Source organism: Cyprinodon tularosa, unplaced genomic scaffold, assembly GCF_016077235.1.
Source record: "Cyprinodon tularosa strain WSP-4 unplaced genomic scaffold, ASM1607723v1 ctg98, whole genome shotgun sequence".
In the NCBI taxonomy this organism is placed as follows: Eukaryota; Metazoa; Chordata; class Actinopteri; order Cyprinodontiformes; family Cyprinodontidae; genus Cyprinodon; species Cyprinodon tularosa.
This window is the reverse complement of record NW_024039762.1, coordinates 2,641,762-2,659,572: the sequence shown is the minus strand read 5'-3', so window position 1 is coordinate 2,659,572 and position 17,811 is coordinate 2,641,762. Positions and strand designations below refer to the sequence as shown.

The following is a 17,811-nucleotide window of genomic DNA, read 5'->3' as shown; positions in this document are numbered from 1 at the left end:
CTAGTTGGTTCAGGTAAGTGTCTTTAAATCTGCATTTTTTTTTGTCTATATATCAAATGAATTACACATTGAAATCTCCAGCATTATCAGGGTATCAAAAATGGATATATTTGCACTTTATGCATCTCCTGAGAGGGATGAGTTGACAAAACCTTGTATTTAACGCGTAATAACTGTGTTCCTGTTTTATTTTCACGCAGCGGTTTGTCTTTTCATGGTTTTATTTAAAGAATAAGAAAAACAGTCATCAACCGAATTTAAAAAGCAGCTGGTTCCACATGAAGTAAAAACTAAAAATGGTCATCATTCTCTAATTGATCCCAAACTTTAATATTACAAGCCCAACTTGGGTTTGTAATATTACATTTTTTCTTATATTTAATTAAAACACACTCTTTTTTTAACTAGTATATAATAAATATTAGTCCAAATTTATTACAGCTCATGCAGTGTGCTTTGCTTAAAATAATGTGCTCTAAAATAAAGAGAATAAAGCATATCTGAGCTACGTTAACTTTACTCTCTCTGCAACCTTTTACATTTCCCATATGTTGCCCTTGATTAGATTACTGGACATTATAGCTCTATGCACTTATGCTATATAATATGGTAATGCTACCATGCGTTAACCACTGCATGTGTGAGAGCATGCGCATATACAGCCGATCCAAGTATGCAGCCATATTCTATGCATGAATGTGGTGCAGAGAGAGGAATGCTCTTCTATACGTTAGTGATAACACTGCACATCTGCACCCACCCATGAGGGCTTGATCCCCGTTTCAGACGTCTTACCTAGTCCTAGCAGTGGGCGGTGTTCAACAAGTGCCCAACTGTTGTCATCCACACAGTGGCTTTTATAAACCAGAAGCTGGCACAGATCCCTGACCGTCATATCAGCTGGTATCTCCACAACTTTGGCGATGCCATCCTCACTGAAGATCTTCACAATCTGAAAAGAGAAAACAGAGAACCAAGTTATAATAAGTTGTAAAAATACACTTTTCCTGAGCTGGGTTTAAAAAAGGCTCCAAAAAAAACAAAAATCACAAACAAGGGTTCAAGACTATTAGACAAAAGAGTGTTTAATTTAGATTTTCAGTGAAATGACAAAAAATAAAATAAAATCTCAATTAAGAAATGCTGTGAAAACAAGGCAATCGGGGGGGAGAAGGCAAATTTCCTCCCCCTCCTACGCAAGCAAAAAAGATGTATCCATAACCTTTCATGAACTATAGCATACATTACACAGGCTTGTCATTATAACATACAATGGAAAAGAACAGATATTCAACATGTAGCAATTATGGTGTTAGAAATCACAGACAAGCTCCTCTAACAAGCCATCTTCTTACTGTTATACCGAGATAAATATACCATAGTATATAACCATAATCTCCTCTTTTATACACAAAGTCTAAATGACTATATTGGTTGTATATAAACAAACAATTACAGCCTCTAAATAAGACATATAGAAAGACTTAAAGAAAAAGCATCACTGTAGAGCCCTTTAAAATTTGTATTTTTTTATATGAACAAGCATCCACACACCTAATTCTAGTGATGCAAAACAAATGCATTCTTGTAGTTGATGTATCAATAGCCAACCGTCTGCATGAAAGTTACCCTCTTCAATACCAGACATCTAGCATTTCACACGTTCTTTTTTTCCTCCACATAATCCACCACATTCAACTGCAAGACATATTGTGGTTATGCTTCTAAATTTACTTTAATTACACGTCCCATGGTTATTTTTGAAAAGGATGACATGCAGTGACAAAATAGTCAAATGCAGTTGCATGAAGAAAACAAGAAAAGGGATGCAAATTAAACCAGGTTCATGAGCTCATACAAATATTCAAGCCTATAAGTGTTTTTATTCAGTGATATATATATATATATATATATATATATATATATATATATATATATATATATATATATATATATATATATATATATATATATATATATATATATATATATATATGTATATATATATATAAAAAATCTCTCCTTTTTCAAGTAAAGATCTATAAGCATCCCTATCTGTGCAAACTAAGCCGGGGGATGAGTCCTTTATAGAAAAAGGCCCAGTTGTCTTTCTTTTGTTGCTTTACTTACATCTTTGAAGGAAAAGTGAAAATGAGTAAAATAATGTGTCTATAAATGTATTGCCTCAGGTTATAAGAAACAGAAAGATAGAACAAAAAGAGATGGGGGTGCAGAGAGAGGCAGAGCCACCTAAAGAAAGAGAGAGAGAGGGAGAGGGGTCTTACCTCCACGGCCCGCAGCAGGCAGCAGTCCGGGGAACACGAAGGCATTTTAGGAGTGAGTCTGTCTCCGCAAACTTAAACGCAGCCCCCCTTACACTGAAAAAAAAGCTGTTTCTTTCCCCTCCAGAGAATCTGAATTGAAGCAGCTGACAGCTGAGCTGCCTGTGTTAGAGCTAATACCTTAGTGTATCCCAAGGCCACTTGCTGTATCAAGAAAGTGGGGGAGAAAAAAAACATGGAGCACAGAGGGCGCAGGCAGTAACAGTCAGTGGCTGGATGGCAGCAGGTACAGTGCAGAGCTCCCAGTGCCGGCTCAGTATGACAACTATCCCTCTTCCTCTCCTTCCTTCCTTCCCGTTCCCTCCCCCTCACAAAGGGTTACAGCCTCAGCCACGGGCTGCGAGGCGCACCGAATCAAACCATACACTCACCGACCAATCATAAAGCTCCAGCGGGCTGATGTAATCATTCCCACACCGACCTGAGCACACAGAGGCAGGCACACACACACACACACACACACACACCCCTGAGAGGCATGCACACTCCAGCAGACACACAGACGCACAGTCATGCACAGACACAGCCAACTTTTTCAGAGCCCCCTTCAAGCTCTCTGCCTTGGTTTCTTTTTAGACCTTGATGCATGAGGGATCATTTGAGAAGGGCGTGGGGCAGAGAGGAGCAGCTGGGGGAGGAAGGAAGGAAAGAGAGGGAAAGGCTTGTTGCTTCTCCTGCCTCCAAGTTTTTTAAGTGAAGAGTCATTAGCTTGTATGCTCTTCACCTTTTCTTATTCGCTCTCCGGTCCTCCCATTCTTCCCTTCCTGCAGTTTAACTTTGACTCAAAGCAAATAAAGGGTAACTAAAGAGGAAAGCACCACACACCCACTACATACATACTTCTTGAACTTCTCTGCATTTTCTCACACTGCACCTTCAAACCAGAAGGTATTTTCTAGGGATTTTATGTGATAGAGCAACTGAAAGTAGCATGGACATGTGAACTTAAAGAAAAATTATATGCTCTTTTAAATAAGGCTGGCAAGCAAAAATCTTAGGAGTGTGGAGTTCCTAGATATGCAAAAACCTTCATTAAGCTATCAATAAATACAGTCTAGGGTAGAAAAAAAGCACTTTGTTTCACCTTATTAGTCCATAGAGTATATAAATGTGTAAAATAATCAGTATTAATCCAGGTATTTCGGCAGAAAAGCCCAGAAACAACATAACGCTGCAAAAAATTTCAATCTAAAGCCTTTTTTGAAATTGGTGAGGTAAGAGAGACACTTTGCCAATGGAACAAGACAGATTATATATTTAAAATAAGAAAGAAAAAAAACAATTGCATTGCTTTATTTCAAATGCATATTATCTAATTATCTTACTTTACGAGTAAATATACTCATTCCAATTGCAAATTGTCATTTTTACATATTGAAATGAAGGGTAAATAAACTTAATGTAAGAAATGTTTACTTATATCTAGATCATTTTTGCAATGCATGAGCACCAAGGAACCCAACTGATAAATATAGAGCAGGGTGGCTAACAAATTAAACATCCCATGAGACATTGTTCTAACCACTATCTATTGAAAAGAGCAAGACGTACAGCAAATGTATGGAAGGAGGTGCTTTAAAAAAAAGGGACAACATTTCAAAACCTCTCTTTCTTTCTTTTTTGCCTGAACTATAAGCAAAAGTGAAATATCACACCTGGACACACCAATTGAATTTGAGCTGGATACAGAGCAATCTGAGAGGAAAACCTGCAACCGGAGAGAAAGCTCACTATCCAGTAAGATAAAAGAATATGATAGAGAAGAATAGCCCTTTATCCTCCAACAGTTGGGAAATAATAGGTGACTCAATGGCAGAATAAAAAGGCAATAAAAAACACAGGATCACAAAAGGCTACATGACAAAAATAAAAAAAGCAAAGGAAAATAACATCCCAAAAAGGACACCCTGGGGTTAGTAAAATAAAGTTATACTGAGAAAAAAAAATAAATATTCAAGATAAAAAGAAAAATATAGTTATATATATCCATATATATGTATATATACATATACAAAATCCATGGAATAATTCATATTCCATATAGATCTATATCTATATATACACACTGTATATATATATATATATACAGATCGATAGATCGATCGATCGATAGATAGATCTGTATATATATATATATACAGTGTGTATATATAGATATAGATCTATATGGAATATGAATTATTCCATGGATTTTGTATATGTATATATACATATATATGGATATATATAACTATATTTTTCTTTTTATCTTGAATATTTTTTTTTTTTTCTCAGTATAACATTATTTTACTAACCCCAGGGTGTCCTTTTTGGGATGTTATTTTCCTTTGCTTTTTTTATTTTTGTCATGTAGCCTTTTGTGATCCTGTGTTTTTTATTGCCTTTTTATTCTGCCATCGATAGATAGATAGATAGATAGATAGATAGATAGATAGATAGATAGATAGATAGATATATATATGTATATCTATACATATATCTCTCTCTCTCTCTATATATATATATATATATATATATATATATATATATATATATATATATATATATATATATATATATATATATATATATATATATATATATATATATATATGTGTATATCTATATATATGTATATCTATACATATGTATATCTATACATATATATATATATATATATATATATATATATATATATATATATATACATATATATATATATACATATATATATATATACATATATATATATATATATATATATATATACAGTATGCGTGGGTATGTAAATACACACATACATACATACATATATATACACATACACTTGAAAAAACACTTACTAAGCAGAACACCCTTGGGAACAGGGAAGAAAAAAAGGTCCAAAAGAAAATTGGACGAGGAATCTATGTTAGTGCTCCATGTGAACAAAGGGTGCAGAAGTCTTTCAATAAATTAACTGAACACATAAAATGGTTTAGATCAATGAATATCTAAGTTAAAAGTGCAGACTCAAATAATTTTAAGAGCTTGCAGCAAAGCCCGACGGTTGCTTTTGTTTGACACTGACCACTCAATGTGATTGATTAATTAGAGCCACTTTTTACGATAGGCATTTCAGCCTGTAGCTGGCAAAGCTGGCAGAAACCTCATCAAATGACAGCATTGATCACGTCATTAACATCTATTCCAAAACAAAACAAAACAATTAAAAAGCAAAAGTGGTGCACCAACCGCTTTTTAATTCTACCTCACAATTAGGTTCAAGTTTTTGTTGGCCACAGAAACTCAAATAAAATACAAAACCCATTGTTGTGATGTGGTAAAATGTGAACAAGATCTAAGGATTTTAAGTACTTTATCAAGGTCCTGTATGATTCCTTAAATCTGCAGCAGATGAAGTACTGGTGTGCCGCGTCTGGAGCAAACTTAGAGTGACTTGCTTCCTGTAGGCTTCTCAAGAAAAGGTGTGTGTATATGTGTGGATGACGACGGCTTGGAAAATTAGTGCAAAATAATAAGCAGTCATGAGATTCTGCTGAATTTCATTCAGTGGGAAGCTTTAGAGAGGGATAGGGGCAGAACCTGGAAGGCTCGAAAGCAAAAGCAGAGAATGCACAGGGGCACGTATGTGTGGGTGTATATGTGTGTTTCTGCGCGTCTGTGGGACAGGGGAGAGACTGACACAGACGAATGTGAGAAAACGAAGGGAAATGAGTGGGAAGCGCGGGCGAGAGACGCAGTCTGGTGACACACTGCAACAAAATGCAGAGCATGAATGCCGTCCACTGTTAACCACATATCTAGCCTGCACAGCTGCGTTCCTGCCCACCCCCTCTCTGCCACGGCACTCGAACACACAAGCACACACACACACACACACAGCTAGGTCTTCGTCAGAGCTTCCCGGGAAAAGGGGAAAGCCCAGGCAAAACTGCAGGCAAGACAGCACAGCAAAGGTTCATATACTAGCCTTCATGAAATTATGATGAAAGAGAAAAAAATATATAAAACCAGAGACAATTTCTGTGTATCATCTGAAACCAGAAGAAATAATTGAAAAAAATATATATTGGTAGTAATTATCTACCTGATTAAAAGAACAGGGAATCAACTCATCATAGCAGGCTCAGCAGGTCTAAAGTGTGTTTTTATTCAAAATAACACCAAGGAGTGTCATGGTGTGTCACTGCGTCATTGTCTCATGTTTTTCAACAACTAAGGCTCAAATGTTGCAAGCATGGCCAAAGAGAAAGAATAAAATCTTTGCAGGAAGCGTTTCTTTGGCTGTAAAGCATAGCAAATGCTGGCAGGTATCTGTAAAAGGTGGGATAGCCGAGAACAAGGAACCGCTGAAGCATATTGTATGCAAATTACAATAAATAACGGGTGAAAATCTCTCAATCCTTTTTCTATTATGTCCTTTAGGTCATTCCTGTAGGCAATATATATAAAACAAAATCTCATGTTAGCAGGGTTACACATTCCCTGAAAATTTGATCAAACAGAAATTGGTTGTATGTCATCATGGCTGGCAGGCTACAGCTAAACTAATGAGCTATTGAATTTCTTGGACAAAATGTTAAGATGTAATATCCCTGAAATAATCCCTGATTATGCAATTCAAAAACAAAAAAAGGAAGCTGGCAAAGAGGGACTTGAGTGGCAGTACATAATGTCTTTAATTGGTCGCCTTGGATTTACCCATGGGCTTGCAAAGAAGTGTTTTGAGGGATCATTTTGTAGAAAGGTCAATTTTGGAAAATTGTCATGAGTGTGGAAACTTACAATTGACAATATACAGGTTCATTGAAAAAGCATGTTTTCTATAAAGATATCTAGAGAGGTAAGTGGAAAACATCAAAGTCAAAACACTTTGACTGAGGGCTGGTTCTTATAAATCTAAATAAAGTAGTATATCTCTTACAAAGTCTTTACCCCAAATTGTACTTGCCAAATTTGATTTACCCATATAAATTTCAGTAACCCAGAATGAAAGGTGAAACCTGAGAGAACAAGACCAGATGTTCTGGAAATCAGATTTAGACCAGAATTGCATGAGATTCAGCTCAACCTGCTGTGACTGGTAACTAGACAGTTGGAAAAAAAAAATACAATCTGTATCCTTCCAGCTACTGAATGCATCATACTGATGGGGCCAAGTCGTTACTTACTAAACTGTGAGTAAGTCTTAAATTTTCTTAGTCAAGTCATGACTGGAAATTCTCAAGACAAGTCACAAGTCATACGCTCGTGTTTTAAACTTCAGTCATTAAAAAAGTCATAATGAGCTATCTGGAAAATTTATGATGCATCTAATTCTTATCAATTTTTAACATGGTAGCATTTCACTTTAATTGGAGCATAACGAATTTTCAAGTTAATCTTCATGAAAAAGTCAAATCACAATTCATTAGTACTCAGGTCAAAGTCAAGTTAAAATGCTTTTTTCATCCAATCAAGTCAAGTCTCAAGGAATCAAATCTGTTACATTAGTCTAATTCAGGCCGTCATTAAGTCAAAGTCTCAACCAATGCTAAGCGCTAACCAGACAGAGCTTAGTAAATCAGCTGTGGCTCTAAAATGAATGTATAGCTATTTTCAACATCAGAGACAAGATTACAAATGATGTAAAAGGAACATCTGTGATCCAAGAACGTGTATAAAATAAAAGTGGAGACAATGAAGACATCCTAGTCCTTCCTTCCCATTTTTTCATATTTATATATATATATATATATATATATATATATATATATATATATATATATATTGCAGAGATTTTCTTTGGTAAAATAATTTCCCATCTAAAAATGTATACAGCGCAGAACAACACCACAGCACTAATCTTTAAATCACCAATTGTCTTGTTTTGCTACTTAAATTCCAATTGCAAACAAAATAATGTTGCTGCTAATGAAGACTTTTAGGATTTTAACACAGTAAGTTCTGTTTTGCAACTTTGTCACTAAATACAGTACACCGATACAAAATGTTTGACCCACATAGTTATCAGGTAATATATCAAATATTTATCTGCAAACATCTTTTTTCCATGCATACACATGCGTCACTGGGTTCCCTCTCAAGTGCATAAGAAAAATAGATAGCCACATCCCTGCACATAGGCCAGAGAGTAAGCCAGCAAAAAGAAGAGATAATTTGCTGCTTTAAAACAAGTCGTCATTTAGCCGTAGGAGCAGAGCATGGCCTCTCAACCACTCTGATGACTCAGGTCTGATAGCTGCCCTGTGATGTAATGCCTCGGGGAGAAACTGAAAGCTTCAGGCAGCATAAAGACACACAAACCCTCCATCAGACACGCAGGCACCCAGACGTGCAAACTCACACATCAACACTTTTAAGGTAAATAGACCCAGTCAAACTGCAGTATTCAACTGCATTCTAGCTTCTGCACACAGCAATGCATTCCTCACACCGGCAAAGAAATGACACAGCAGCACAGGTGGAGAACAAGCACATGTAGACAAAGAGATACTGTGTGCGTGTGTGTGCACGTCCAGCAGCTCACTTACTTCCACTTCAATCTCTTTGTCTCTCGCTATATAAATAACTCCACTAGTATTACGTCCATATTACAAGATATTACATCAGATAGGAGTTACCAAAACACTATTAGCCATTAGGCATACTCTTCAGCAGCCATTAAACATGAAATTTATAGAGCATTCAAAAACAACCTAGAGAAAAGCTGTGCTAGTGAAAGGATACTTGTTGGTGAAAAAGTGAAGAAGAAAAAAAAAACTCACTAAACTATACAGTTAGAGCCAAAAATAGATGTTATATAATAATTTTCAGTAAGTACAGTTGTGACTCTTGTGAAAAACCTTAAACAAAACGAAGTCATGTTTCATTTGTTTAAGCAGGGACTCTCTCATCATGCTGCTCTAATCTTAAAAACAAGACCTTGAATGAACTGTAGCTGCCTAAGTAAAACATCTGTTCGCTGTAGACCAGGGGTGTAAGGAGTGGCACAAGAACTTGTAAAATTAAAACACACGTTATTTCTCCTGAAAGTAAAGTCTGTCTCATGAGCTATCATTAGCACTGCATATGAAGGGCTTCAAACCTGGTTGAGGCTGTTATTTTGAAGAAAGACAGGAAGTACTTCCTCAGTTGTCATGCAACAAGGGCAGATTATAAGAAGTACGCCAGCCTACACATTAAGTTGTCTGACAACAGTTGGTCACATTAACACTGAAGAAGTCTGTGTCCTTTCTAGTTCAGTTCTGCAGCAATATTTCAGGTACTTGCTAGAAAAAGATAACTGTGTAAATACGGAGTAAATAACATGTTAATTGTTAAAAACTAAATTCTATCAGTAACACTAAAATGTTAATAATTTTTTTTTAAATGCAGATTGGTCTGTGTAAAAAAGATATACAAATACATTTTCATTTAACTAATCAACAGGGTTGTAAATAAATAATAGGATTAATAGATAAAAAAACAAACAAAAAGAAAACATCCGATGGTTTGTTTTAGCAAAATAAGCAACTTTTTTTTCATTTCCAATATATTTATGAATGGGAATAAAAATAAATATAAGTTTGTATTATAATGACGTATAGCAGTTTTTACATTCATTTAAAAGATATTTGAAAGTTGCAACTTTGATGCATTGATTCATCCAACCATACATATTCAGTTCAATTTTAAATGTCTTGGTTTTAAACCAGCAACTTTAAGCATTATTAAAACCTACAGCGTGGTTGTTGTAGAAGGATGTGGTAAACATCCATTTTGCAATTAAAAAACTTTGAATACTCTTTTATTAAGTACTTGTTTTACCCTGCTTTACTTAAATAACTAAGAACCAAAAGGGAAACAAATTCTAAACTCGACAATTTTATGATACTATTATTAAGTAGGATTATTATTAGTTTTCATTTTTATTTATTGAAAATGAACAAACTGTCTTCTCACAGGCCAGTCAGTCATCTATCCGTTGCACAATAAACACTTAGCTCTTCCCATTGCCTCTGCTTTTCCAAATGTATGTGTTTCCAGAAACAAAAAAACAAACAAAACAAAAAAAAACTGACCCATTGATTGCTAGATCTGGCATACAACAACCCACGTTGGCCCCCCTAAATTCTCGCTAACAAGTAACCTCCATAAAAGCCCTCGCTGACTGTAATGCTGTGCTGTGTGTGGTCTGGACTGCCCCTGAAAATGTCCCAGATGATGAGATGGAGACACAAAAACCTGAATGGGCCTCGGACAATTGGCTGTCCCCACTTAGCGATTGCAGTCAGCAAGAGCGGGAAGCAAGGGCCAAGAAAACTTTGCTGACTCATGAGGAAGATCCAAAGAACTGTCCCTTGTCATCTAATTACAGGAAACTAGTTACAGGGGCCTGTCCGAGCTCCATGAACCAGAAAAAGGCACAATTTGGGTTTACTGGTATAGTAATACATATATTCATTAGATAAAGGGAGATTTTTTCTTATCAATTAAAATCAAGTAAAAGGATTTACTATCTCCAGTTTATTTGAAAGTCATTCTAAAAAGTTTAAAAGAGTTCAGAATCCGTTAAAAAAAAACTTATCTAAACACTTTGATACAGCAGCCCTCATACTGTATTGAATTATTTCTACATCTAGTTCAAATGATCTGCTTTGTCAAAAAACCTTCTTATTAACGCGCTACACAGTGAGAATTATCAATAAAAGAAAATAAAGGTAGGACAAGCTTTATATTCACAAATGATGTCAAATTTGCAAAGTGATGCATCCAGATATTGTCAGATTTGTGTGTAGCTTATAAGGAGCCCCAAATATAATGTCATGTGGTTGAAGTTGAACCTCAGAAATTTAGAAAAATAATTTTAAGGTATACAATTGATATATATACACATACATACATATTTTTAAATTAAAAATCATTTAAAAACACCAGATTTGGTGTTTGATATGAAAGTTCATATCCTTTCAGAGCAACATTTTGGGTGATTTATAGAGAAAATAAACAAAATCAATTTGTAATTTAACTGTGATAAACAAAAATGTTGCCCCTTGCTTTGATCCTCTCTAATTGAACTCATATACTTAAACAGATCAAACTTCACATAGGGAAATCTACTATGGACACAGATTGTTTAAAACATAGTTAGACTATATTACGTTTTTACTGATTTAGTAGAAACAACAAAAATTGAGTTTTTTTAACTGAGTCTGAGGGGTTTGGGCTCCAATAGGAGCTTCACGTGTATAACAAGTGAAAATCTAGAGCTATTCAGATCTATTTCACTTCTGCCAAACATATGAAGGGGTTTGTACTGACAGAGAAACCATGCAAAATGGCAGATATTTGCCATCATATATTAGCAGGAGTAAAGCCTTTCTTTCATTGAATGCCAGCACACCATAGGAAGCAAATGTCCTTTTAAAGAACCGCTGTGAGAGAACAAAAGGAGGAAGTAGGGACATCCTAATTGGGCGAACAAAGAGTGACAACGCTGACTGGATTTTATGAATAGTGTGGAGATGGTCCACTTCCTCTACAGCAAGCCCTGGTAGTTACTGTGTGGTAAGTCAAAGATTGAATCTGACCATAACGAGCTCAGAATATATTCTGCATTCTTTCATTTTTATTTTTGATAAGAAAAAGATTAAATGACAAATAAAGAACAAAAATAAAAATTTGAAATGAACTAAAGCAATTATTTTATTACTAAATAAGCAAAGAAACCGAAAGCGAAGAAAAAACTGTAATGTTAAAAAGGTCCTGTTTTACAAATGCATATGTTTTAGCATTTTCTAAAAGTTAAAAATCCTCTTTAGATACAATTTTTTGTTTTTTTATTTCTGCAATGATTAATGTTAAAGGCTTGGAGCCACACAGCACAAATGTAATAAAGAATGTCTAAAGCATTTGCTCAAACAAAAAATGTTAATTGATTTAGATTTGCCACTTTTTCTAAGTTAAAGATCTTTTAAAAACTCCATAAACTTAAACCGAATAATCATCCACATTTTTACCGATTTTTTCTCTCCTATTCTGCTGATTCCTGCTGCCTGCAGTACCTTCCTTCCTACCCAGTCACAGCAGCAGCTTCAGAAATCTGAGCTGTCCTACTTTTCCAGAGACAGTGAGAGAGAGAGATAGAAGGAATGACCCAGAGAGAGAGAGAGAGGATGGGGAGAAGGCTAAAAGATAGGGAAATGCAGCCTCTGCGACCTACATGAGTCCAGAAGCTGTGTTTAGTTCTGGCCAAATGACAAAGCTACAGGCAGCAACACACAGCTGCATTTATACAGCAGCCCAACACAAGCTAACACAGACATCTGCATTTGCATGTTCAAAGCTGATTGCAGCCTCTTGAGGACAAAAAGGATTATAAAAAAGCTTAAATGCATCCTATATAGGAAATGTTACATCAAAGCCTCATGTTATCCAAATATATGTAACTCAGTTATAATACAATTCTTAATTTATGTAAAAAATGTGTAGTAGAAAGAGGAGTGTTCCCCATGCCTTTGTATGCCTTTATATAACATAATACACTGAAACACATAAACATCATGAAAAGCAAGCCAATAAAAACATCTGTGTGGGTGCAAATCCTTTTTCAAAGTATCTTCAACTCTTAAACTGCTTGAATCCTGGTTGTTATAATCCAGATGCCAAAACTTAATAAAAATTGACCTTTATTAATCTCACACTGAAGAAATTTACTTTTGTATTTAACACATCCGCTTAAAGGAATAGTACACCCAAAACATGATTAGCCTTCATTTTCTACTCACCCCCATGCTGAACAAAACTCTGGAGTACTTTTTTGATATCTCAAATGCATCTGGAGATCTGGGAGGCTTCTTGCTGTCTGCTGACATTCAAATAATGGAGGTCTATGGCGCCCGAGACAGAAAGGTCCACAAAAGTCCACAAAAACGTGTCAATATTCCTCCATACTGCTCGTCCAATGTAATCCAAGTGTCCTGAGTGGGTAGCATCCAGAATTTACTCGAAACGAAGTCATTTAGAACGTTTTAGAGCCTAAACAGTAGTGTATAGGATTTCCTAATAGCGCCCCCATGCGCGCTCACGATTCTACGGAAGCCGGCAGACCAAACCAGCGCATTCAGCTCGGCAAAGAACTCATGCTCTTCCTCAACACTGAAGTCCTCAGACATTTTTCTTTCGTTGTTTCTTTCTTTGCACAGGTAAACAGCACATTTCTTCTTCTACGCTTGCATTATCGGCAGAGCAGACGCTGAATGCGCACTTTCTTCCGGTTTGGTCTGCCGGCTTCCGTAGAATCGTGAGCGCGCATGGGGGCGCTATTAGGAAATCCTATACACTACTGTTTAGGCTCTAAAACGTTCTAAATGACTTCGTTTCGAGTAAATTCTGGATGCGACCCACTCAGGACACTTGGATTACATTGGACGAGCATTATGGAGGAATATTGACACGTTTTTGTGGACTTTTGTGGACCTTTCTGTCTCGGGCGCCATGGACCTCCATTATTTGAATGTCAGCAGACAGCAAGAAGCCTCCCAGATCTCCAGATGCATTTGAGATATCAAAAAAGTACTCCAGAGTGTTGTTCAGCATGGGGGTGAGTAGAAAATGAAGGCTAATCATGTTTTGGGTGTACTATTCCTTTAAGGAGCAGTGGGCTGCCATTGTGCGGCGCCTAGGGAGCAGTGTGGGGTTACGGGTCTTGATCAGGGATCCAGAGTGGCGGCCTGTGGGAGTGGGGCGTGAACCCAGAACCTCTGGATTCCAAGTGCAATGCCCTAACCACTAGGCCACCTCTTCCAACACTTTGGTCAACATTAAATTTAAGGACTTTTCAAAGACATTTCAAAACCAACACCCTCAGATTTAACGACAGTATATGACCTACTGCCACCACTGAATATGTCCTCAATAAAAGATTTTAATGCAACACAATTTTCATTTAGAAAACTGATGGTAGACACTGTTGGGTCAGAATCAATGGAAGAAAGTGGATTAAATGTATAGCAATAATATTTATAGCCTACATTTATATCAGCAGTGCATGGATATTTCTAGAGAAATTAGGTTTCATTGCAAAGGCGTTTAAATACATTGGTTCAAATGCTCACAGAGGCTATTAAGTGAAGAATAAATATTCAACAGGAAAAATCTGTCAAGTCTACACCTCTTAATTGTATCAAATTATGGACTGGAAAAGAATTAACATGTAGCCTAAGTAAAACTGCACTGATAAAACTAAATATGAAATAGCCTAAAATGCTTTTTTAAATTTTAAAAATACCTCACTGGGAGAAATATGAGCAAAATGCTACTGAACAGTTAAAGATTTTCTCTGATTGACCTTTCCATTTTTAGAAACATGCATGGCAGAAAATAGAAGCTCAACTCAAAAACCCAAATAGTCTTCAACAACTGACAAAAACCAGAACGTTAATGTTTGAGAATAATTTACTATAGCTCTTTTTCACAAACCATGCATTCTGAAATGGGCACTTGTTGTGCAGGGCATTCCATTCTCACTCAATAACTGACCAAAAATACAGTATATATGCTGTTTCACACACTAACTATACTGATTACCTACAAAAAAAACTGACATGTTAAAGGTATAGTGGAGGATATTCTTTTTCCAGGTGGATCATCTAAATAAGTGGTTCTCCTAATTGTCAATCATTCTGGGGATATGTTTACGTAAGGCCGTCCCACGTGCTCGTCTCTAAATGGCTATCTTTTTCTGCGCATGCGTACTTTTAGGCATTTATATGTGGTGAGCTACGGTTTCAGAAAGTCATTTAAGCTCACCTTTCTCACCACGGTTCTTTAAAAATCGAGGGTCGTGAGAGAAAAAGTGTCTATGAAGTGTATGACAAGAACAAAAACAAGATCAGAGTGTTTTTGGGAGATTCTTTCACGTGATGGCGTACACTGAAAGCACAGTTTGGGCTTCTCACCGATGTCTCGGTCGCAAAGTTTCTACCCAACAGGTAAAGTTTGGCATTCTATTTGGAAAACTGCACTGCTAGTGAAACGAGGAGAAATGGGCTCGTGCAATCACTCGCACGTTATTCAAGTACTTTAAACAACTTGTGTCTTTATTTATATGGCTTTTTTTTTTAAAGACTTCCATTGTTCTTGGACTTACATTTCCCAAATCTATAAAATTCTGTGCAATACTAAATCCCCCTGTGAGAAAAGAATTATTATCCAGTGCTCCCAGTTTTTGACTCAGCAGTAATCTTGCTTCAGGTCTTGGTGACAGGCGATGGACATTTTGAACAAAAATTTCAATTTCCACTTGCCACAACCAGCTTTGGCTGTGACAGTTTAACAGGCCTTTTTTTCTTAAACTAACCCTCTCCTCAGACTAATCATCTAGGCTCACTGTAGCTCTAAACAGAACGTGCATTTGCGGCTTTTTTTTTAAGCGTATCTGTTGCACTGGAGCGGTAGCAGGTCTAGCTTGCAGGTCCAAGCATGTTTCCGTTTAGCGGCTTGAGAAGAATATAGCGCTGACACATGAGATGTTCCAGACTAAACCACAACCGACCTGGCTCCTCTCCAACTTACATTTGTTCAACAGCAGTGAAACAATTTGTAGTTCACAATGGTGAATGGTGCAAATCCACTCAGTCACTCTATGCCCTTAAATGTAAGCTGGTCTGCTTGTGTCTGAGCAAAATAAAGCCCTGCTATGTAGACAAAAAGGTTTCTGTAATGCCAGCATGCCCTCCTTACCTCTGATAGAAAGTGTGTATGTGTAACAGTGTTTTGGTAAGTAGACACGGTATTAGGAATATTGGGGCCAACAAGCTATGCATGGTTAAAATAAAAATGAACACACATGTGCAAAAGTTCAACCAGAAATCTGTTTAAAGGTATTTTTTATGCTTCTATGAGTTCAAATAATCAGAAAGAAATAAACAATCTAAGCAACCAATATGCTCTTAATCAGACATATTTGCTGTCAAAATCGCATAAACTTTGCTGTCCTGTAATTATATTGCACAAGTGCCTGAATATTTGTCTTTCATTTCGCTTTAAGACCTATTGAAAACTAAGCAGGCTGCTGGATGAGTGAGCCAGCGGATTCCTGGCTTTGCTTCACCTTTGATCTCTGCACAGAGCGGCTCGCCGAACACATCAGGCCTGCAAAGAGAAGCAGAGCTAGCACAGACGTAAACACACCGTCAGGCGCTCTTGCAGGGGCACATGCAAAAAACGTTTCTGCTCGTAAAGCTGAGCGCACACCCTTGCCGCACACCCCAAATACACAAAGCAGAACCGCCTCAAAGGCACGGCCCTACTTTTAAACACACACACACTTATGCACACGGCCACAGATGTTCTCACACATCGAGGCCAATGGTTTGGCCACTGATAGCATTCCAGACTTTTACAGTGGAAAAATCTGCCCTTTGACACACACTACAACACATGGTTACAGCAACAAAATTTAAGTATTTTTACTTACAAAAAGAAAATTAATACAACAATAATTCTTTATCATCCCACAGAAGGCAAAACATGCCACTGAGTAGGATGATTTGAGAAAAATGAAAAATATGTGCACATACAATAGTGCATTGATCAACTTTAGGAGGAGTGATGATTATAAAGTCTAAAAGTTGCTAGCAGGAAGGATCTGCAATAATGTTCTTGCAATAAGACTTTACAATCTTTTGCAACAACTTCATACATGATGTGGGAGAAAATTGCTGAGCTTACATGTTCAAAAATATTCATTGGATTCATTTTTCAATACAAAAATCAAATACGCAAATATGATTTGTTTTTTGGAATTGCATTACAACCATAAGAACCAGGGATTTATGTCACTGAGTTTGAATTTCTATATATGATTAGTTTGAACTGATTCTATATTTTAGTGGGGGAAAAAATACATTTTTGTCTTCTACTTAGGAGCAACTCATCTGTCATTGGTGTCAACCAAAATGGATGACAGCCAGCATTTTTAACACCTCCCTTAGAGTAAAGCAATATATTGCGGATCATCAGTTTACCAAATTTTATTTTCTTGTTTTCAAGACAAGCAGTACCTTTACTCTATCACTAAACTGAGCTCTAAATGTCCATGATTGCATTACCTCCTAGCCTCTGCCTGTTCCAGGACTGTATCTGTTCAGTTAGCACCAGGTTGTGCCTGATGGATTCTCCACTATACATTGCTATAGCCCCTGGAATCCTTGAACTGGCCATCTGACCTGGTAGAATACTGAACCTCAGCCAGTCCTTTTGGTAATGATGTGTCTAGGACTCACATTTTCCTTGTTGCACATCTTTCTTAAAAGCGGGACCAGTCGTTTTCCTTGACAGTGTGGCAGATAGTTACATTGCAAGCATGATGAATTGTCGCGGGATTTCTGAATTCACAAACTCTCGAAAATACATCTTGCCAGGAACCAGCAGAGACGTTTGGCCCCGAGACGGAAATGTGTCTGATCAATGAAACGCAGGAACGTGCATAATGTCTCTGCAG

At 36.7% G+C, this 17,811-nt stretch overlaps 1 protein-coding gene across 3 annotated transcripts in view; it reads right to left on the bottom strand.

The window, feature by feature from the left end:
• Positions 1 to 17,811, bottom strand: part of grb10b (growth factor receptor-bound protein 10b) — a 79,521-nt gene that overhangs the window by 12,083 nt on the left and 49,627 nt on the right. For 2 of the 3 annotated variants that reach the window (XM_038275850.1, XM_038275851.1), the window contains exon 6: positions 796 to 952. In XM_038275850.1, coding sequence (XP_038131778.1) covers positions 796 to 952 — 157 coding nt within the window. Of the gene's footprint in view, positions 1 to 795; positions 953 to 2,285; positions 2,524 to 17,811 lie in introns of those variants that run through there. The other variant, XM_038275852.1, reaches the window with a different exon arrangement.